Genomic DNA, 22,660 nt, shown 5'->3' with positions numbered 1-22,660 from the left:
TAATATAGCTCAGTACTCTTTGTAACATCCAATCTTATAGTAAAAACTCAGAGTTAACTAACTAATAAACAAACCGAACCACTGAAATGCCACACATGTATAAGATGTGATTGATTCGGGCTAATTCCAGATAATGTTTGCTCATGTTTGGCCAAAACACAGGTCATTGCCAGGTAAACCTGAACCTAATCTAACCGAAACGTATCATGCATTGACTTAAACTGGTTATCTTGAAAATACAGGGCTTCTATACTACTATTGCTTTGCTACGATGATAGTAATAAGTAATTCCAACCATATGCAGTTAGTCCAATAGGTTTAATTATCATTTTAACCGTATACACAGCTGATTTATTGCATATTGTATTGTATATGGTTGAATGACAACAAAAGCCTACTTGACTTGATTGCTTGACTAATTTTATAGTGTTATATATAATGTTATAATGTTATAATAGAGCAACATTTTTCGAAATACTACATAACTACATAAAAACTCAACTGTGTCCTGGTAATGACACATGAATAAACATTTAGAAAGTTTCTAAAATAAGTCAAAGGTATCAAACTTATATTTACTTAATTATATTTGCCTATGAATATAAATAAAGAGAATATTCTACATAATGTTTATGAATAAAATTTATTTGATTTGTATGTGAATAAAACACATTTAAAAATTCACTGTTTACATGATGCTAGTGGTCCTATGCTTCCATTGTTAACTAGTACATGCATAAGATAACAGATTTATATTAGTCATATACATTTTTTTTTAGTGTAAAACGTAATTAATTGCAAGAAATTTCCCTATTAACAGAAGGGAAAAGTCCATAATGAAGGAAAAGAAGCCTCAAACAGGGTCACGTGCTTTCCCCAAAAACACGCGCGCGCCCTGTTTGCAGTACCAGAAGCAAACCTTCACTCGCATTATCTGCTTGGAAACAGCAGCGCGAGTCGTTCTGATTGGCTGTAAATTCAAAAGGGGGCGGAGCTTAGTCAACATAATGTTACAGAGGTGGGAACTTTCGCTTCATTTTCCTTCAAGCTTTGAGGAGTCGGTAGTGGTTTAGGAGATCCGTGACACCAGCCCAGCTGTTTTTTAAGCGGAAATCAATTTATTTATAACAAACTTATATCGAAATTCATTTGAAAACATGCGTCTTCTGCTGTCTTTCTTGGTGATCGCTGTTTTCAGCGCAAACGCCTTCGCTAAGAATTGTAAGTATGATTTCCTGGTGGCTTTCTATAATAGGCCTGATACTGCGATGTCGTGGATATTGGTTTGTATTTATAAATATTACTGTTATTCAGAATTTTCATTAAAATCCTTCTTTGAACATTCATGTATTATTGTAATAACTATTAAATGCTCGTTTCGTCCATTTGTGGCGCAGTTGTCTTTGTTTTGAGCTACTTCCCTGTGTAGAGATATAAAAATATATATATACATTGAAACTCTTTAATATTTAACAAACATTTAAATAAATTTACATGTGATTAATACAGTATGCTTTGTTTTCTAATGAGCTGTTTGACCCCAAACACGAGTGTTTGGAAAATTCCCCCAAATTTACTTTCACTTTAGGTTTTGTCCACAGCGTTGGCTTTGTGTAGAGAGAATGAAAAAATTATAACAAAAAAAATACAATTCTTATAAAACTCTAAACCAGTCAAACACCAGAATTATAAAATTATTAATTTAAAAATCTAATTATTTTAAAAACAATATTTCAAAAAGTTCTAATGAATTTGCAAAAAAAAAAAAAAGTAAAATTTTGCTAAACAGGATTGGGCTCAATCATATGTGTATAAATAAACAAACATAGATAGATCGATAGATCGATAGATAGATAGCCTTCTTTTTTCTTTGTTTTTTTTCCCCCATCCTATTCCCTCATGCCGGACAGTCAAATAAAGCATTTCACTGCATGTCATAAAATTTGATTTGATTTGAGATAGATAGATAGATAGATAGATAGATAGATAGATAGATAGATAGATATGCCTCAGTTATACAGCGAAACAAGATTTTGAAAAACTCTTTCGATCCAGAAACTTAATACTCAAGCATTGTTTTAGTGTTTAAACAACAACCACAATGTGAAACAATCATTCCGGATACACCGGAGCAACACTGCCACTATGATGATCATGCTTGTGACGGTGTTCCATGCCTAAATAAGATCCTTGTACCACCCAGGTCTATCTGGTATAATCATGCATGTGTATCTTCATCTCTAGCTCCACCTAAAATCCAGGTTTACAGCCGTAACCCTGGTGAATTTGGCAAAGATAACACGCTGATCTGCCACGTAAGCGACTTCCACCCCCCAGACATTGAAATCAAACTGATGAAGAATGGTCAGGAGATTCCAAATGCCAAGCAGACCGACCTGGCCTTTGAGCAGGGATGGAAGTTTCATTTGACCAAAAGTGTGCCCTTTAAGCCCGCCAGCGGTGATACATACACCTGCGATGTCCGACACCTGGCGGAGAAAAAGACTATCACATGGGGTAAGATGTTAAATAATCCTTTACATATATTTTGTTTCTTTTGTTGCACTTTCAGTTATAAGACTCATAAAGCTTTTTTTAAGATTTTTTTTTTTTCTCCCTTACAGAGCCAGACATGTAAAACTCCTGCTCTTCGTAAGTATCAAAATGTTCTAAAGGCATCAATACACTGAATATTTTATTCTATTTGCACAAATGAATAAAAAAATTACAGTTTTCTTTTTTTTATTATTCCTCTACAGATTCCGGGTCTCTCCACTGTTTCTATTATCGCACATACAAACCATCAATTCATCTGTCCTCAGTAAAATAAAGTCTGTATATCTGTCTGTATCGGGCTGGGAGATATGGAACATTCGAAAACCATTATGAAATGATTATAAATACGCAGTATGAAATAGGGTGTTCGGTTTCACCGACAAAGAAACAAAAATATTGCTCTTTTTGATGAGAAAGCATGAAATATTTGATTCAGCAGTCACTAACATTTTCAACAAGAGACTGGATGAAAATATATAAAAAAAAAAAATTTTGACACTATAAAAGCCAAAAAAAAAAGAAAATAAACAAACAATATGTATGTACAATTCTATCGCCCAGCCCTGTGTTATTCACTTTTTAGATAATCACTGCAATATCTTTACAGTTTCTTATGTAATAACTACAATTTTCTCTAGTCTGAAAAGTAACCTGCTTTGAAAATGTAGAAAATGTTTTTTTCTTTTAAATATTACATAATTGTCACCTATCCTCTTTTTTTTCTGACTTATTTCTGATTCTTAAGGGTTGTAAAAGTAAATAGTTATATTTTGTGTTTGTTTTAATGACCTTTCTTTTAACTGTTTTTTAAACTTACAAATTATTGCTAGAAAATTATGATGATGATGATCATGTCATTTTACAATGGTAATGGATAATGGTAATTGGTACCAAAGATGAATTAAAGATTTTGTCCTTTCCCCAACATGACTATGGTGTTTATTGGTGTGTGTGAGTGTGAGAAAAAAATTTAAAAATGTGTCTGCGGTGCAGAATGTGAATGAACCTTTCTGTCTGTTTTCATATTATTATTTAACATAAACAGGGAAAGAGATCTGAAATATATGTTTTATATCCATGAGAAGAATAGGTTTGTTAATTGTTATAAAAGCCGTTCTGACAGATTTTTATATAGTGGATGTCCTACATTTAATATGTGCATAAGTAATACCTTAAAGACGTATCACTTATTCAACAATATTGGCGTCTTGTGTGTCAGAACTTTGTAACAATCAGATGTAAAACTGTAATAAAGGTTCCAACAAATGAACATCTTCAAAATGATAAACTTTGGGGGTCTTAATAGTATGACAGGTTTATTTAATCATTCCATTAATAAAGCATTTTTTTGCCAAAAAAAATCGTTTTTTGAGGGATTGCTGTAACACGATTGATAAGAGGTCCCTCGTATCAATCTTATCAATTTATTTCAATGAGCCTTGACAACCTTAAAATGTAACTATAAATGTATAAAAATGTGTAGTGTGAAAGTAATCAACTTGATTATGAAATCCACCCAACTGCAACAATGATTATTTTTCAAAAATACACCCCACCCCTGTTTTTCTGTGAATTTCTGTAGTACCTTTTGAGTTCTTCAACCACAGAAAAAAAAATTGTTTTTCTGGGGATTTTGAAATGAAGGCGAATTGTCTCTTTTGTGCAAATTCTGCATAGAAGAAGACGCAAAAATGTGTAAATGGTCCTTAAAATCTTTTGAACTACAGATGTCGTTTGCGAGCTCTGACTAGTATCTAAATGTCCAATCAAAGGACATGAAAATGGCAATATTACTGTACGCCTGCTAGAGGGCCTCTGTTCTTCCAACTCAAAATGTGATTGGTTAAAGCAACAGCTTCATTGTCATGCATTTAAGCACCTGGGCTGTTGATTCTGAAGGCCTCAAAGCAGATTTCTTTGACCTTGGCAACAAGTGATGGCTGAAATATGATTGGATAGAAAGTCATCATAAACATACACAACTGGAAGCAGCGCAACTGAGAGAAAAGCTATGAAATGAGCGGATTAGACTATTGGAAAAAAATTTCAACATATTCATGGTAAAAAAATAAAAGATAATTCAGTTTTCATCAGATTCTGATAGGGCAGTGTTTCGTAGTGAGGGGTCTTAAATGTGACTCAGAAGAAAAATTAGTCTCAAAGAGTGATTCTTTTATTTTCCACTGGATGCGTATAAGCAAAGCATCGCAAAATCTCCACAGGAAACAGAACTGAGTATTTAATCTCATGAGTCCTTTGGTCAGAGTTGTTCAATCTATTGTCACATGTATATACTATATTAGGGCTGTCAGTCGATTAAAAATATTTGATCGCAATTAATCGCACGATTGTCATGAGTTAACTCACGATTAATGGCAACTTAATCGCACATTTTTATAAGTTTGAAATGTACCTGAAATGAATACTTTTCAAGTTTTTAATACATGGCCATGTACAAAAATGGATGCTTTATGCAAATTTGTTTATTATTAGTGTTTATTATTTTAATTTACGGAAATCATCAGGACACCAAACGGAACTTTTGCTATATTTCCACATGAATGGTTTTATTTGCCAGATGTGTGGATCTAAAGGGATTTTGGTGCTTGATTTGAGACTTGGTGCATTGGTAAAACAAATGTTAAGTGAATGAAAATTAATTTTAGCTGGAGTAAATTTGTATATATACCTTTTATATACAGTATATATCTTTTTTTAATATAACGTTGTAAATGTGTATTGCATTATTAGTATTAATAACTCGGCTTTTATATTTATTTATATTTTTTAATTAAAAAACGATTTGAAGTTTTGAAGAACCAAGTCCCCTTAATGAACCAACACTGCATTTTTGTGCATTTCTTAAAAAATAATCCTGTATTTAATTTAACTGGGAAGTTTGGAATCATGGAGTCAGATTTGTCAAGCTGTTTGAAAAACAGTAAAGACCTCCATCTAACATTATGCGTTTCTGATCATTCCTCCACGCCATGCTGCTGTGTTGCTTGATCTAAAAAGCAGTGGGTTGATAGTTATTATATGAGCGGCCATGTTAAAATGACGTCATTCGGTTAACACGACAGGGTCGAAGTCGTTGGAGCTAGACGTTGCGCATGCGCGGTGTGAATAGGGTCAACCCAGGACACTACAACCTAATCGGCTTTCCGGGTCGGAATTCCAAGTTAGGGGGGAACGAGTTTCGCGTTTGAGTGGGACGCAGCAGCATCAAGAATATTCGCTCATGACAACATTCAATCGGTTGTTCATTTTTATTCCACACTGTATACGATAAGTCTAGTTTCCCGCACTCTGATTCGCTAGTTTGCAGAGTTTGCTAGTCGCACTAGCCAATCCCAGACCGGATGTGGCGTCACAACCGCGAGAAGCTTCTCGTTGGAAGCTAACGCTGAAAAAGTCGCTACAGTTCGTTTTATTAATCAACTGTCAAGATGATCTTGACAGTGAAACCTCTCCAGGGCAAAGAATGTAGCGTCCAGGTGGGTGTAGCATTGAGCTTTATATGTCCATAAGTCCATTTCTGTGGCTAGCTAGCTCGCTAGGACATATCTCTGCTTTGTGAATATGTAGCTTTCGGGCTAATAGGCTAGCTGTAATTGTAATGCGAAAAGAGACACATAAGCGGGTCAGTACAGTTTATAATAATAATAATAATAATAATAACAACAACAATAGGAAGCTAACCTGTCTCAAACAATGCAGTATATGATATCTAGTGGACTATGTAGATTGTAGGAGACATTATTCACATGACTTCCATGTAGTGCACTAATTCAATATCTATGTGGTTATTTCAACTCAGTGTTTTATTGTTCCAGTGTTTTATTGTGATTCAGAAGAACGAGTCATTTTAAAGAGTTCATGTACAGGAAACAGAATTGAGTAGTTCATCTCGAGTCCTCTGGTTCGAGTCGTTCGTTCTTTGTCACGTGACTTTAGTTCGTCTCAGGAGTCCTCTAGTTCGAGTCGTTCGTTCTTTTGTCACGTGACTCACATAACCGTAACAGTGATGTCATGATTCGGACACAAAAAACTGACCTACTGCACTGTGTAGCGTCTAAGGGAGTCACGTGACAAAGAACGAACGACTCGAACCGGAGGACCGCTAATCCACTAATCATTGTGTTTATCATCATTTGTCCTTGGTTGCATTGGCATATTTAAATATTTTAAACTTTTAGTCAAATTTGGAGTATGTAGACGTGTTGTGGTATCTGTTATTGAAAATATAACATTTTATTTTTGATCAAAGGAATGAAATGAGCTAAATTACTCAAAAAAAAAGATTTGTTCATTGTGATGAACTTGGATTCAAAGAAAACACAATCACTAAAATGATCTAATAATATTAAACTGAGCTTCTAAACCAAACCTGAAGTCTTCTGGGTTAATTGTTTGACATCAGGAAGTATACATGCATAATTGTCAAACAGAAGTCCAAAATTGGTTGCTGGGTAGTTTGTTGTTCTGAGTAGGGCTGAAAACATTCATTGAGCATTGAGGCAAATTAATTCCGTGTTTCCCCACGGACCATTATGACTGACGCACCACCCGCTAAACTCTGAACTGCTCTGGAACTGTAACACAGAGGATACTGCAAAATGAATTTTGATGCACTAAATGGATTTAGTTTTCACATATAATCTTGTGTGCAATTTCAGCAATAAAATGTTTTGTTATATATTTTGTTGATTTTATGAGACTTGTTTCTCTTGTAGATTTAGTATTTCTGTTTAATAAAGAAAACCTACTACTTATCCGATTAATTGAATGAATAATTATTAGAATACTGGATTACTAAAATAATCGATAGCAAGTTCTGAGTAATATTTACACACAGACACATATTGAAGCATACAATGGAAAACCCTGGCAAAGTGACAAACATCTGGATTGTGAAGTTGTAAATTGTAAAAAGAATTACATTTGCATGTCCAACTGCAATCATGACAATAGAAATGACTTGTGAATTCTAGAGAATTTATCTTTTTCATTGTTGCTGCTTTTCTTGTTTCTCAGGTTGCAGAAAACGAGAAGGTGTTGACAGTGAAAGAACTGGTGTTTGAGCGCTTGAACATTCCGCCGCATCAACAGCGGCTGCTCTATAAAGGAAAAGCCCTGGCAGGTACGAATTCAGACTGTCCAAGATGAGTTATGTTTAGAGGGGAGAATCACGTGTTCAAGGGGTCAAGTTTGTTCCTCTTAGGAATGCAATAATCTTGTGTATTATATAGTTGAGTGTACATTTTGATTAAAAAACAAACTTTATGAATCTTAGGATTACATATATACAAAGGAACAGTCCTAGCAGGTACAAATCAAAAAGAGGAGTCTAAAGAGGAGTCACCTTAGTGGTGTCTGGTTAGTCTCTCGTTAGTGGGGAGTCAGGTTAAAGGGGTTGGGTTAGTGGGGTCTCATTGGTGGGGAGTCAGGTTAGAGAGCCATGGTTACTGAAGAGACAGGTTAGAGGGGTCTCATTATTGGGGAGTCAGGATAGAGCGGTCTGATTAGTGGAGAGTCCGGTTAGAGGGGTCTGATTAGTGGAGAGTCCGGTTAGAGGGGTCTCATTAGTGGAGAGTCCGGTTAGAGGGGCTCATTAGTGGGGAGTCAGGTTAGAGGGGGCTCATTAGTGGGGAGTCCGGTTAAAATGGTCTCATTAGTGGGGAGTCAGGTTAGAGAGGTCTGATTAGTGGAGAGTCCAGTTAGAGGGGTCTGATTAGCGGAGAGTCCGGTTAGAGGGGTCTGGTTAGTGGGGAGTCACGTTAGAGACGTTTGTTTTCCTTAAGAATGCAATACGATCAACACTAGATAGTTTAGTGCACATTTGAATGAATGTATATTTATTATTAGTTGTGCAAAAAAAAGCCCTAGCAGGTACGAATCCAGGCAGACTATAGGGGAGTCTCTTTAGGGGAGTCACGTATCGGAGTCAAGTTTGTGAACTTGGTGAATATTTCTCATGAATAAATACACCCTCGTGTTTGCAGACGAATACAGACTGAGCGATTACTCCATCGGTCCAGAGGCCAAGCTGAACCTGGTGGTGCGGCCAACAGGAGAGAGAAACAACGGCTCGGCAGTAGGCAGTAACTCCAGTAGCAGCAGCACTGGGAGTGGAGTATGGCAGTTACTGTCCACCATCCTGGCCAAACACTTCAGTCCTGCAGATGCAGCCAAAGTCCAGGAACAGCTAATTAAGGTACTTTCAGTTCCATATTTATATTGTGCCTTCATTCTGATTTAGTTCAGGAACTAAACACTTCGGGTGTGTGAGCTTGTAGTGCTGTGCTACGCCTCAAATCGCTGCCGATTCACTGTTTATGAATATGATCAATCTTTTTATATTACAGCACACGATCATATGATGACATTTTTTATCTGTTTATAGTTACGTTTAATGTTGCAGAAAGTCCCTTATTACTTTAGTTTCTGCTGTTATAGTTATTCATCAGACTCTTTTTACTTCAATAAAACAAGCGTATGGTTTTATAGTGAAACCAAAAAGTCCGAAAAAGTTCTCGTTGTATGAAAACACAGCTTCAGCTTCACCGTCCCCTTACAAACAGTGGTGGACGAGGTACACAAACCATGTAGTTAAAGTGGAGATAAAATGTAAATACGGAACACCTTCTGGCCAATCAGATTAGGGATATACCTTCGTTAGTGATAAGTTATTAAGATTGTATTTTTTGCGTACAGGATTACGAACGTTCCCTCCGACAGCTCAGCCTAGACGATATCGAGCGCCTGGCTGGACGCCTGCTGCACCCCGAGGCAGAGGGAATGGACATGTCATACATGGACTGAGACAAGCTACAAGCATACATATAAATAAATAGTCACAAACACAAAAGCACACGTTGACAGCAGCAACCTGACGTTCGGGGAAACACACGCGACGAGGACGTTTAGGAAATGTCCGGACTGTAAGACCACGTCTGCTTACTTCAGGTTGGCCGCATGCGAGCGTGGCTCAGCGAAAACATGTCCCCCCATCCCCCTCTCTTGCTTTCAGATGCCATTTGCAAACGTGACTGCCATCAGTATGCTCCTGGGTTTTATTTTTCCCATCTTCCTTCATGAAGGAGTGAGAAAGGCATGATGACACCATGAGTACAGATTAAACAGTGCACATAAAGAGTGGTTGTGTTTGATTTCAGACGCACTCAGATTTCTAACTCTGAATATTTATTCCCATTTTCTTATTCTTTCTACGACCACATGAGGATTGATGAAAGCTCGAATGATGTGTTCCTGGTGGTACAAGTGTAGAATTTTAAAAACGGAACTGCCCTAAGATACATTGGGGTTAACTTCCTTCTTAAACCAGAATAAAATGCTAGAAGGAAATGGTCTATAAATAGTCTAAGATCTTTGCTGCAACTATCTTATACCTCACAATGTACATTATTCTGCTGGTTCTTCTGCATGTGCTGGAGGTTGCCACAGAAATCGGTTTGAAGCTTCGAGAACGGCAGTGTTTTCACTCACGATGCTTGTTACGTCGGGATGCTTTATGAACATATTTATTATAAGTTAAGGAGTTACATTAATCACCACTGACCAGAAAGTTAGTGTTGGGTCATGTGAGCACTCAGACTCTGTAAATCATGTTTCTTATTATTAAAACTGTCAACATTCACTTGATGGCTTTATCTAGTTATTTTATAGTGATGCATAAAGTGCTTTTTTTTTCCCCAAGTGCAAATACCACCAAGCTGTCATTGTTGGGGCCCTAGAGCAAGGCCCTTAACCCTCTATGCTCTAGGGGTGCTGCATCATGCGCTCTGACCCCTAACAAGCTGCGATTTACAAAGGAAAAATTTCAACCTTCCACCCTTGAGGCATAACATTATGACCACCTACCTGATATTGTGTTGGTCCCCTGTTCCTGCCAAAACCTCTTCAGCAGTTTGAGCTACAGAAGCTCGTCTGTTGGATCTGACCACACGGACCAGCCTTTGCTCCCCATGTCCCCGGTCCACCACTGTTCCTTCCTTGGAGCACTTCTGATAGATTCTGACCACTGCAGACCAGGAATAGCCCACAAGAGCTGCAGTTTTGGAGATGCTCTGACCCAGATGTCTAGACGTCACAATTTGTCAAACCCGCTCAAATCCTTACGATTGCCCATTTTTCCTGCTTCCAACACGTCAACTTTAAGGACAAAATGTTCACCTGCTGCCTAATAAATATATCCACTCACTCACAGGTGCCATGATAAAGAGATCATCAGTGTTCTTCACTTCACCGCTCTTAATGTTCTAATGTCAATGTTATGCCTGATCAGTGTATATGTGACAAGTAAAATATATTTACTAATTTCTAATATTTAAGGCGTTTCATTACATACAGATTCAGATACAGATTACCTTTCTTATTAACGTTAATGCAAGAACACACCTGGCCATGTTACATCACTCCATCCTGAAGCCTTTCCCCATCGCTGAAAAACGAAATCTGTAATTTTCTTTGTTGAATACCAATAAAAAAATAAAAATATATTGTAGTTAGCTTTTAATTGTTCTTTTATGCTCCCCATTTAATTTCCAGTAAATCAACTGTTGCTACTGAAACGATTGTCCGAACTTTGGTTCTAGAAGAATCCAAATCAAAAAAAGAAAAAACACACAAAAAGAAAAGCAAGCACATGCATTCGACATTCTATTAAAAACTGAACAGTTTGGTTGTAAATGTATCTTTTATTTGTCTATTTGGCTTAGAATATACACTACCAAATTATATTGGCACGTGCCCAAATACTAATTTTTTTTCTCTTCAAATTTAAACCATATTTCATACTAGAATATAAAACAAATTCTCTGATATAAGGTTTTTCTTATATTATATTATATATATATATATATATGCCCACACACACACAATATATATATTTATATACACAATTATTGATTTTTTTTAATACAAGTATGTAAACGTACAAAGGAAAAGCAATAAATGAAAAGACCTACAGGTGAACGTTCTATGCTTCTGCGCTTCCTCTCGTGCGATTCGCTTCCACGTGCTGTCCTAAACTAAATGGACTGCAGAAGCCGATAGTGTCTAAGACTAAATGTATGCACCGGTTATGTGGTAAGTGCTGGAAAAAAAATTGTGTAAATGAATGCGATCGTGTAAGCCGGCGTTTTGTTAGTCAACGGCGTTTGCGTGGCGCTCGGTGGGTTACGCAAACACGAGGCCAAGCGGATGCTCTGGTTAAGACGGTCCTCGATCGCTTGTATATTCGTGACATGCAAACACAGACACGTCGGATGTCGTTACCACTGGTGGAGTTTATACAGCAGGAAATGCAGGATCAGCACAGAAATACATAAGACACATGGAATGAAGCAGGACTAAAGGCACAATGATCTTTTTTTTTTTGGAAGGAAAAAACAAAAAAAATAAAAAAATAAAACGTAGTGACAGTCTTGGACAAAGTAGTGATACTGAGAGCAATATATATATATTTTTTTATTTTATTTATTTATTTTTTTTATTTAAAGGATATACGCTATACTCTAAGAAAAACGTTTGCTCTCTCTCCTGTTTCCGTAAAGTGGTGCCATTGAGATTCGGAAAGAGAAAATGGAACGCTATTGTACATTTTTGAAGGTCTTGAAGGAGAAAGAGAAGACAAACATGGCAGGGTTGGAGGCTTCGATCGTGTTTTAGTCCCTGCTGGATTGTGGTCATCTCTTTCCCCCTTCTTGCAATCAGCTTTTTGTTTCTTTGCCGTCCCTCAGCAGCTGCAGATATCGTTCGGGTTTGCAGGTTTCTCGTCTCTTAGCTTGATCGGTTCTGGAAAGTCCGGGCTCGGGTCCCCTGCATTCTCCTGCAGGATGGAATATTATTATTGATACTGGTGTCATAGTGCTTTAATACAGAGAGACTAATAAATAGGAAATGATGAAACAGAAAAGACTTTGGGCTGGTTTGTGTAGAATGTGATGGATTGAAACCATATTGAAATGAATGGACTGGAACCGGGTAGGACTGGGATGGGGAGATGGATTGGAAATAGGGTTAAAAATAAAACTTCCTGGAAACTTTTCATGGGAATTTTTACAAAATTAAGTTGAAACTGTATCATAAACTGTATCATATACGTTTCATTTTGTTTGTTTAAAAGTTGTGAAAAGTGACATGTTTAGCTTTGGTTTAATTGTACACACTACATTCAAGTTCCCTCTTATTGGCTAACCTGTAATTTTGTAAATTCCCAGTTTATTCCTAAATTCCATAAATGAATTGCTTTGAATAGATGGATTAGACTCTGGTTAGGATGGATTCGAGGAACCGGTTTGGCAAGAATGAATTGGAGCTGGATAAGATTAGGATGAACAAAATAGGATTAGACTTGCTTGGAATTAGGATTGGAGTGGGTAGGATAGACTAGATTAACAGAGACAGAATCTGACTTGGATTGGATTAGAAGCTTGAAATGGGATGGAATTCGGTGGCTTTAGAAGTGGACGTGATCATCACAGAATTCTGGTTTGGAACCGGACTATGTAAGGGAAGGGGAATGAAACTGGATTAGATTAGGATGGATAAATTGGGAAAGATGCAATTAAATAATACTGGACTTGGACGTATAGATCGGAATATATTATTAAAAAAATAAATAAATAAAAATAAAAATCCTTTCTGACAAATGGGCAACATTGGACTTGGATAGATAGAGTTTAACTGTATTGTACCGAAGTGGATTGGATGGGCAGAGGCAGAGAGAGAGAGAGAGAGAGAGAGAGAGAGAGAGGCAGAGAGAGAGAGAGAGAGAGAGAGAGAGAGAGAGATTAACTTTGCAATTGGATTAAATGTAGATGATGGTCATTTATGTAAGACGCCTCTGTACCTGTTTGAGTGCATTGCGAGCGATGGTTTGGAACGCCTGGTCCACGTTGATCCCTTCTTTGGCGCTGGTCTCAAAATACGGGATGTTGTTCTTGCTTTGACACCAGGCCTGGGCTCGTTTTGTAGTAACCTGGAGCAGACAAAAAGGCTTGTTTTTTAAAAAAAAAAAAAAAAACTTGAAGCAATCAAAACACTGAGTGCATTACAATTAAACATTTGAAACCTCAAATCTCTTCTATAGGTAAAAGTCGTATATAAATACGCAGCAGGGATGTTTGCAGCACACATGCTTATATAACCTTGACTGCATTACCGGACCATATACTTATTTATAGATTTCATAGTAATGCTGGCGCATACAGGAGTATGGAGCGAACCTTCGGTAATCTTGACGTCTCCACAACGGCTTGTTTAATCCGAGTGGTCACCTAGTTATCGATTTTGTTTCCTGTATCCTTCTAGAAGACGGCATTAATAATATTGACACACGATTTGAAGAGACTTTCCAAAGAATTCACCACTGTATGATTAAAAAAAATGATTAAAACTACAGCAATGATGGAAAAAAAGTTGAATAAATACCATTTATATTTGTTGGAAATTGTGAAATCTTAATGCTTTTTTAAATATCTATCTTTTCAATTCATTCAACTATTTAGTCAAAATCCATTATTTGTACAGCCAGATCCATCCGTCCATCCACCCTCCCCATCTATCCATCCTTTTAGTTAAAAATCCACCTTTTGTACACAAACCCCATCCATCCGCCTATCTACCCACCTGTAAATAAAGCTGAAGCCTGTGACAACTACAGAGCTAAAGCTGCTGGTTCCCAGAATCCAAAGGTACATGAAGTTTGACTATAAAACAGTCTAGGATCTCACACTCACTCACACACACACACACACACACACACACACACACACACACACACACACACACACACACACACACACACACACACACACACACACACACACACACACACACACACACACACACACACACACACACACACACACACACACACACACACACACACACACACACCTGTCTGTTCTCCAAGTCCATCTTGTTTCCGAGCACGACAAATGGGAAGTTCTCGGGGTCGCGAGGGCTGGCTTGGATCAGGAACTCATCCCTCCAGCTGTCCAGAGTCTTAAAGGTGTTTGGAGAAGTGACGTCGTAGACCAGCACGCAGCAGTCGGCGCCCCTGTAGAACGCCACGCCCAGAGACTGAAAACGTTCCTGGCCGGCCGTGTCCCAAATCTATCAACACACAAAACATGATTTTCCACAGGTCCAAATTTACAGTAACCCATCAATCCAGCTATAAAAGACATTAATTTTGTGATTTCTACCAGTGTATCACAAGAAGAACCACACAGACACAGTGGTTACACTGTGAAAGACCCAGGACCCCACTGCACGTGTTGTTTGCGCCAATACAGGCAGCATACTGCAAAAAGGAAGTGTTTACGTTAACCAAAATGCAATTCCACGGTCTATAAATGCTAAGTGCTCCAAATACACTGTATAGACAGAAATATCTGGATACCTGACCTTTCCTGCCATGTGGTTCCTCTCCAAACTGTTACCCCAAAGCTAGAAGCAGATCATTGTAATTGGACGTCTTTGGATGTGGCAAAATGATGTACACAAATGTCAATAAGTACACTCCAGAATCTGGTGGAACATCTGGAGGGAGAGAAAATTGGGACTAAATGTGGAATGCGATGCTCAAAAAGCAAATACCGTACTTCTGACCAAGTGTTTGATCACTTTTGCTAATACAGTGTATGTCTGTATCTGGATTCAACTGCAAAGTGACTATTTGAGGGTTTTTTTTTTTATATACATATATAAAATAACCCTTGAAGTGTATTTTATTTAGTTAAATATCTTCATGAATTAATGGTATGTTTATACAGAACACCTCCAACAAGAGAATGAGAAGAAGCATTAACTCTTCTGCCTGTACTTCCTGTTTGTCCCCATTACAGTCATCGCAGGCAGGTTGGTGAGTCATGTGCTCGCTGGCACACGAGGATCAGCATTCCACATCGCGGCACAACACCACACCACAACACAACACAGCACGTCACACAAGCTGCTAACTTGTTCTCACAAAACCAGTGGCTGCTGGGAAACCATCAGGAAGTCATATGACATTACAAACTGACTGGATTCATCATGACGCTGACTGGGTTTGACTCAACACTTCATACTCAACATTAACACTACTGTAGATCATATCTCAAAACCAGAGCGCTTTCAGGGAAGAAACCTGCATATAATACGATGGTGTATTACCGCCAATATCGGATTTTTAAAGGGAACTGAAAGGGGGAGGGGCAGGGAATCTCAGTGTAAAATTTAGAAAGTTGTAAGTCGAAACTTCCAAGTTTAAAACGACAACAATTTAACATGAAGAAGATAAAAAGTTTTAAACTCGGAAATTTCCAGTATGATGATCTGGTGATTCTGGGATAAAATATGTATTTAACTTTTTTAATCCAAGGGAAAATGCAAAGCAGGTGACGTCTGCCCAACCTTGCAAAGTGTATATGCTGTTTTCTTTCTTGATAGAAATCGAAACCCCGGAGATTTTTGAGTTTAGCTCCCTGCCTCACCCTTAAAAGCCGTTATTGGCCGTAATACACAGTTGTATATGTGGTTTTCTTCCTTGATAGGAAATGTTTGAGTTTTACACACAAACTTTTATAAATCTTTGTTTCTTCCTCATAAATTTGTGAGTTTTTTCTTGTAATCTTTTCAGCTTTAAATGCCGAAATTCCCTGCCCCTCCCCTTCCAGTTTTTTTTTATCCCACAGTGGCCCTAATACGCTGTCGAAAAACTAGCCATGACAACAGTCATTTTTAGTCGACAAAATTCGTCTATTGATCGGCAAAAAAACTCTCAGAACGGCTTGTATGCAAAAGAAATGTGCAGCGACAATAAATTTCTTTGAACCATCTAATACACAGTATTGACCTTATTTTATTGATGTGGCAGAAGATGCTGAGTAAGCATTTCCAACATTCCTGGAGATAACGTATCTAAAATAGACAAGATAATCAGAATGGTTTCTGATTTCTTCCAGCAGGTTTCTAAAACCAATAGAGTTTAATCAGAAAAGTCGATAATGTGTGTGTCGGTGAGTCGGCACGTGCTTTGAAGTTTACACTTGCGAAGACGAATGCCATTAGTTTCATTAACTCAAAAGTCATTAACTGGAGGAAATCGGTTGTAATGTGGGATTCGGCCAAGAGTTTCACAGCACCCAAAAAAGTAAACACACATGATAAAATGTTTTAGTTAATCTATGTGGTTTTCTAAACAAGAACCAATGCAGCTTCTATTTCAGATCCTCTATTTATCCAATCAAAATCGGGTATGTAAATGATTTCGCTGAAGGCAGCTCATTAGTCCAGAGACTACCTCCAAGGCTGGAGACGTTACCTCAGGAAGAAAATCCATTGCATTGCCCCCATTTGTTCTGATCCGTGTTCTCCCAACAAACAGAACATCGATTGATGATCATTCAAAGCAGATGCATTTGATATCTTCAGAGCTGCTAGTCGTATGAAACCATTTAAAAGACCTCATGTGTTAATGCTGTCGTCTTCAAACCATGCGAGTTTTAATATTCAAATACATGCACTTTATCGGTCTTGAGCCCACGGCGCTAATCACATGGAACCATTAAATCAAATTAAATTACACTAGATGGACAAAAGTATTGGGACACTTGACCTTTTCTGCCATATGTGGTTCTTCTCCAAATTGTTATCACAAAGCTGTTCTGTGCACAAAGTGAGCTCCATGAGCTCCTGGTTTACATGGTTTGGAGAGGAAGATCTTGCTGTTATAGAGCTCTGATCTCATCCCTACTGAAGACTTTTGGGATGAAGGTGAACGCTGACTGCACCCCAGTTCTCCTCACCTACATCAGTACCTGCCTTCACTAACACCCTTGTGGGGTATCCACAAATATCAACAAGCATACACCAAAATCTAGTGGAACATCTTCCCGGAAAAGTGAAGGGAATTAGAAGAGCAAATTGGGACTAGAGTTAGCGCAGTGTCATTACTCGCACCGTAAGGTAGAATCAACCTTTTCATGTACTATTTAACCAAACAGCAAGTGTTTTAAACACACACACACACACACACACACACACACACACACACACACACACACACACACTTGATTTCTGTCGCAATTGTGCCATGCTAGTTCCTTATCGAAACCTATTTATGGTAACGTACTTATAAAAATTTCTAAATCTGTGCACTGGAATCGTTTCAGAACGAACTCACTCTTGGCTTTCTGAAGCTGATCAGAATCATGCAGGTGGAGGGTTTTCTGTATATCCTACATGAACAACACCACTGACAAACTCCATTACAATTATGTCATCTAGTCAACTGGGCAGGTGAGGGTTAAGGGCTATTCGATCAGAAATCCAACTACCGACCTGCCACTTCCTGTATCAAACCTAGCTCATGGAGATCTGTGTTTTCTGACACAATGACCGCTTTCAAACCAAACAATTCAAACCAACCTGCATGGTGACCAGCCTGTCGTCCACCATCACCTCTTTGGTCAAAAAGTCGGCGCCGATCGTGGCCTTGTACTGGTTGCTAAACTTGTTATTGACATACTGGTTCATTAGAGAAGTCTTTCCAACCCTGAAAGAAAAAAAAAAAAGGAGGGGTGGGGTGGGGGGGTGAGAGATCATGGATTCATGTAAACTTGTCCAATAAAACAAGCCAAGAGCATTATAACAGCAAACAAAGACAAAATAGTGACGCCTCAGCAAACAGTATAGCAAGGTGTGAACAGAGACTTGGCTAAATCAACATTTCTCTCATCAGGAACAGAGATGTACACTAAAATGGACAAAAAATAACACTTGATTACTGTAATTTCCGGACTATTAAGCGCACCCAAATATGAGCCGCACCCACTGAATTTTACAAAGATTTTTATTTTGAAGATAAATAAGCCGCACCTGTCTATAAGCCTCACTGAAACTAATAATCTTTACACAGGCTTTAATGAAAGACAGTGTCTGTAACACGACTTGTATCTAAACAGTAGCCTACCAAGAAAGTCATTGTTCACTGTCTTCCTCCTTCCTTTCACAACTATTTCTCTCGGGAGTTTATCTTTTGGCATCGTCGTGCGTTTAAAAATCACCATCGGTGAAGCTTTTCTCCCGATGCCGTGCAGCTCAGAACACAGGTGAAGTGTGTGTTTTCATGCCCGGTTGTTTTCAGCGTGATGAATGATTCTCATTTCCTGTAGACAGTCCAAGTGAGCGGCAGGTCAAACGTCAAAGGAACATCATCCATATTTATGATGTGGTGCGGCCCGATTCAGTGGGAGCGCATCTGATTTAATATAAAGATTCTCATTGGTTCACCTGAACCCGTTCGGCAATTTCATTGGTCTAATGTTATGGGGCTCAGTTTTTTGGCTTAAAGCTTGTGAAACCGGGAAAAACCCAGGAAAAATCCATAAATTAGCATCATTGTTCATTCATTGTTTAAGCGGCGGGTTTCAAAGCGTGGGGAAAAAAGTAGCGGCTTATAGTCCGGAAAATACAGTGTAAGATGCTTTTTGAGCAGCCCATTCCACATTTACTCCCCATTCGCTGTAATAACCTCCACTCTTCTGGGAAGATGTTTGCTCTTTGGTTGAAAGTCAGGTAGGTTTGACATCCAAAAGACATCCAACACCATTGTCTTTCACAACTTTGTGGTGAGGAACCACATGGGTGGATGAGTCAGATGTCCTAAAATGTTCATATAGTTAGTTGTGTTGGTATTTATTTTATATTTCCGGCATCATGCCTGCTCCGAGACTCCCACACGGCCTAGCGGTTACAATAGAAAACTGTTCGAAAGAACACAATATTAAACCGCGATTCGAATTACGGTCAACAGTAACATCAGAACTGTGTGATATTAAAACCCAGTGCTCGGGAGCTGATGATCTGGAAACCCAGTGCTCAGGAGCTGATGATCTGGATGTGGTAAGAAAATTTGGATGAAACCACAGGCAAACATAGAAGACAATAGGAAAAAAGAAGTTGGCTTTGGCTAGACTGCAGAAACGTGGAGCCACGCCTAAAGCCAGGCTGAAAGCAGTAGAAAACGAAGGTGACTTGGAAAACACGGGGAACTCCTGAATACCAAAGTCCTCTAACTTACAGGTAGAAACGGTTTACTTTATTGACTGTGCAAATGAAATAAAAAATAGGACAAAAAAAAAATCTTATCCTGGGTCACGTGAACATGGGCAAAGAGCAAAAAATACACTTTGTGATAGTGAGTGTGTGTGTGTAAAAAATCCCTAGTATGTGGAGCACAGCAGGACTTTCTCACTAGGTCAAGATCGCAAACAAGATAAAAGAAATGAAAGAAAAAAAAAAAAAAAAAAAAAAGCAGAGCCCTTGATTACATGACTCATTTGCATACTGCACCCTTTTCAACATCGGTATCGGAAAAGCCACAAGAGCGCGTTTATTCAACTTTTCAATCTACAGAATCTGCGTAAAAACATGTTCCCCCCGAACTGGGCAACGAACAGGAAGCTTGTTCGCTTTAAACATACTCATAAATTTGGAGCTGATGTTGTGGCATCAGTGAGACTTATTACAAAATGTAGAAAACATTTATATTCATGGGACACTTTCTATTCATTCCTTTCAATTAATGAGATTTGAAAATGGAAAGTTTTTTTTTTTCTCCAGACATAAGGATATATCTTACATCTGGAAGTAATCAATTCGCTTTACGCAACAACTCGCTCTTTGATTTTCCTTTTCTATTTCAAGCAACCTGGGTTTCTGTCTGTTTTTGGGGTGATGCAATGATCTGTGCTCATATGATGTAGCTAAAATAAATTGGTTTGGAGAAAAAACTAAACAAAAAATAAATAAAACACCTAGACTCTTTATTTAAAAATATATATTTATAAAAAAAAAAAAAAAAAAGCTTGACATTTTCCTTTGCTAAGATCATCTTTTTTTTCAGAGCAAAAGTTTGTGGACACCTGAGCACATGTTGAGAACATCCTAGTCTATATTTTAGTCCCCATTCGCTCTTATAATAATCTGCATTCCTCTGGGAAGAAGTTCCGTTCCATTTTGTGGAGATTTCTGCTCATTCAGCCAAAATGTTTTGTATTAGTAAATTGAGGAAATGATGTAATGAGTGAGAATCAAAGATGTTCAATAAGGTGGAGGTCAGAGCTCCACAGCAGGAGATCTTCCACTCCAACCCACGTAAAAGCAGATCAGAGAAACAGATTTGAGTCTCCTAGTTCAAGTGGAGAGAACTTTTTATGCATCCTATACAACTGTGTGCCTGCAACATTGGTTTAAGAGTTTGGAGAAGAACCACGTACAGGGTGGAAAAGTCAGGTGTCCCAATACTTTGTTCCATAATGTTCATACCAGCTTTTCTTATTTTGGGGAAGTCAAAGAGCTGTTTGCTTCTGAAAGTAGAAGTGGTGTGATGATGAGTGTGTGTGTGTGTGTGTGTGTGTAAGATTGAGAGAGACATTTACCCAGAATCTCCAAGGATGATCACCTTAAGCAGCACCTTCTTGCGAGAGGCCATGATGTCTAGACCAGATCTGAAGAATCACACACACACACACACACACACACACACACACACACACACACACAGTCATCAACCGTTAACTCTTTATGGACACTCGGAATTCTGCTCCTACTCAGTCCAACTTTAAGGGAATTCTGGGAATGCCACTGTTACACCATCAGCAAACCTAACTAACTCAAGATGGCCATTTTACTCAATTATAAAACTGAGCATTGAAGTAGTTCACTAGGAATTGAATATAACACGATTGCAGGTTCAAACAAAAACACATTTCCAAAATATTAATCAACACACGTATTCAAATATTGTGACGTCACAACACGGGGGGTGTTTCGATCATATAGTGACGAATGTTAGAAGATGCGTTATGGTTTTTTATTATTTGTGGATCTGTGCAGAAATTAAAACGATTTCGTGGGGAAAAAAGAAAATATATATCGCAGGAAATCAAATTCGGGTTTGGTAGAAACAATAGTAAAAGGCTGCAGGCGAAGCTTGGTAATAAAAAAAAAAAGGCGGAAATTAGGTTTTATAAATAAGGAAATATATGCACAGATATAAAACAGTAAATAAGTACATCATTTAATACATTAAGGTTAAGATTAAACAAGGACACCTTGTATTTTTGTATTTTTAGGAAGGAAGGAAGAAAGAAAGAAAACACGACCCCTACCTCCTACCGGCTTTTCACTTCCGAAACACAAAGACAGCGTTGATATCCGTCTGAAAAAAATAAATTCAATGCCTAAATAGTGTCGAAACAATCAATTTCCTAACCAGGGTTGAGTTATGGAGGAACACATCTGCTGAGGAGACTGAACGCCTTCCTCTAGGCGAACATGGCTGCGGCGTCACAAGGGACTGACGCACTGCTGACCGGCCTCCAAAACCGGAAGTGCCGCCCCTCAATTTTATTTTAGTTTTACACATTTAAACGAACACATTTCTCTTAAAAACCTTATCTCAATCAAAGATTAAACACGCAAATTCTACAACACTCATTTCAACTGCTTCTTTTTTTTGTTTTAAATCGCAAAATAATGAAATCCCCAGATCTTCCCTTTGCGTACTTATTAGTATGCGAGTATGCAGAATCCAAACCAGGGCCTCGAAAGCTCGATTCTCTTCGGCATACTTGTTAGTATGCTAGTGCACACTAGAAGAAGGCCTCATTTATGAACTGAGATTTTTCTGTGATTTTAAACAGGACTAATTATAATAATTCAATTTCAAGACTCAACTTGCACTTGGTATTTTCCATGTACAATTCCGATTTAAAAAATGTTTTGGGAAAAAAAGGTGTTTTCACTTTTAATCAACCCCAGAAAACAAGTTCTGACTTGTTAGTATGTACACTATATGGACAAAAGTATTGGGATACCTGACCTTTCCCAGCCATATGTTCTTCAACATGTTCTCCAAACTGTTCACCCACAATTGTATAGGACGTCTTTGAATGCGGTATAATAATAATAACCTGTTCCAGCATGGCAATATCCTTGTGCACAAAGCCAGCTCCATGAAGATATTTGCATGGTTTGGAGAGAAAGATCTTAACTGGCCTGCTACAGAGTTCTTAACTCAACC

At 38.1% G+C, this 22,660-nt stretch overlaps 3 protein-coding genes and 1 long non-coding RNA gene across 4 annotated transcripts; 2 read left to right on the top strand and 2 right to left on the bottom strand.

The window, feature by feature from the left end:
* Window positions 1-1,027: 1,027 nt before the first annotated feature.
* b2ml (beta-2-microglobulin, like) lies at window positions 1,028-3,481 on the top strand. Its single transcript, XM_046871460.1, has 4 exons — window positions 1,028-1,221; window positions 2,245-2,517; window positions 2,625-2,652; window positions 2,760-3,481. The coding sequence occupies exons 1-3, from the start codon at window positions 1,158-1,160 to the stop codon at window positions 2,636-2,638; spliced, it is 351 nt and encodes a 116-aa protein (XP_046727416.1). The 5' UTR covers window positions 1,028-1,157; the 3' UTR covers window positions 2,639-2,652; window positions 2,760-3,481.
* A 2,241-nt stretch (window positions 3,482-5,722) lies between these two features.
* On the top strand, window positions 5,723-10,216 carry ubl4a (ubiquitin like 4A). Its single transcript, XM_046870262.1, has 4 exons — window positions 5,723-6,053; window positions 7,594-7,699; window positions 8,562-8,773; window positions 9,274-10,216. Exons 1-4 carry the CDS (start codon window positions 6,006-6,008, stop codon window positions 9,379-9,381), a joined length of 474 nt encoding a protein of 157 aa, XP_046726218.1. The 5' UTR covers window positions 5,723-6,005; the 3' UTR covers window positions 9,382-10,216.
* LOC124399403 lies at window positions 5,981-6,385 on the bottom strand. Its single transcript, XR_006928227.1, has 2 exons — window positions 6,259-6,385; window positions 5,981-6,164 (listed from the first exon to the last, which is right to left on the bottom strand). It is a non-coding gene; the product is annotated as an uncharacterized LOC124399403 (long non-coding RNA).
* Window positions 10,217-11,847: 1,631 nt separating the features above from the next.
* rab7b (RAB7b, member RAS oncogene family) lies at window positions 11,848-21,940 on the bottom strand. The gene is made up of 6 exons (XM_046871868.1): window positions 21,747-21,940; window positions 21,015-21,083; window positions 18,001-18,127; window positions 14,482-14,700; window positions 13,433-13,561; window positions 11,848-12,409 (listed from the first exon to the last, which is right to left on the bottom strand). The coding sequence occupies exons 2-6, from the start codon at window positions 21,065-21,067 to the stop codon at window positions 12,317-12,319; spliced, it is 621 nt and encodes a 206-aa protein (XP_046727824.1). The 5' UTR covers window positions 21,068-21,083; window positions 21,747-21,940; the 3' UTR covers window positions 11,848-12,316.
* Window positions 21,941-22,660: the final 720 nt, after the last annotated feature.

Source organism: Silurus meridionalis, chromosome 17, assembly GCF_014805685.1.
Source record: "Silurus meridionalis isolate SWU-2019-XX chromosome 17, ASM1480568v1, whole genome shotgun sequence".
Classification (NCBI taxonomy): domain Eukaryota; kingdom Metazoa; phylum Chordata; class Actinopteri; order Siluriformes; family Siluridae; genus Silurus; species Silurus meridionalis.
This window is presented reverse-complemented; position numbering and strand designations above follow the sequence as displayed.

Bases quoted from the DNA above. Each gene is read 5' to 3' on its own strand.
- ubl4a (XM_046870262.1), top strand. From the start codon at position 6,006: ATGATCTTGACAGTGAAACCTCTCCAGGGCAAAGAATGTAGCGTCCAG. The intron at 7,700-8,561 runs GTACGAATTCAG...TCGTGTTTGCAG, and splicing joins TAAAGGAAAAGCCCTGGCAG to ACGAATACAGACTGAGCGAT. The intron at 8,774-9,273 runs GTACTTTCAGTT...TTTTGCGTACAG, and splicing joins TCCAGGAACAGCTAATTAAG to GATTACGAACGTTCCCTCCG.
- b2ml (XM_046871460.1), top strand. From the start codon at position 1,158: ATGCGTCTTCTGCTGTCTTTCTTGGTGATCGCTGTTTTCAGCGCAAAC. The intron at 1,222-2,244 runs GTAAGTATGATT...CTTCATCTCTAG, and splicing joins AAACGCCTTCGCTAAGAATT to CTCCACCTAAAATCCAGGTT.
- rab7b (XM_046871868.1), bottom strand. From the start codon at position 21,067: ATGGCCTCTCGCAAGAAGGTGCTGCTTAAGGTGATCATCCTTGGAGAT. The intron at 14,701-18,000 runs GTTGGTTTGAAT...GTGTGTTGATAG, and splicing joins ACAGGCTGGTCACCATGCAG to ATTTGGGACACGGCCGGCCA. The intron at 13,562-14,481 runs GTGTGTGTGTGT...TGTCTGCTCCAG, and splicing joins TGGACTTGGAGAACAGACAG to GTTACTACAAAACGAGCCCA.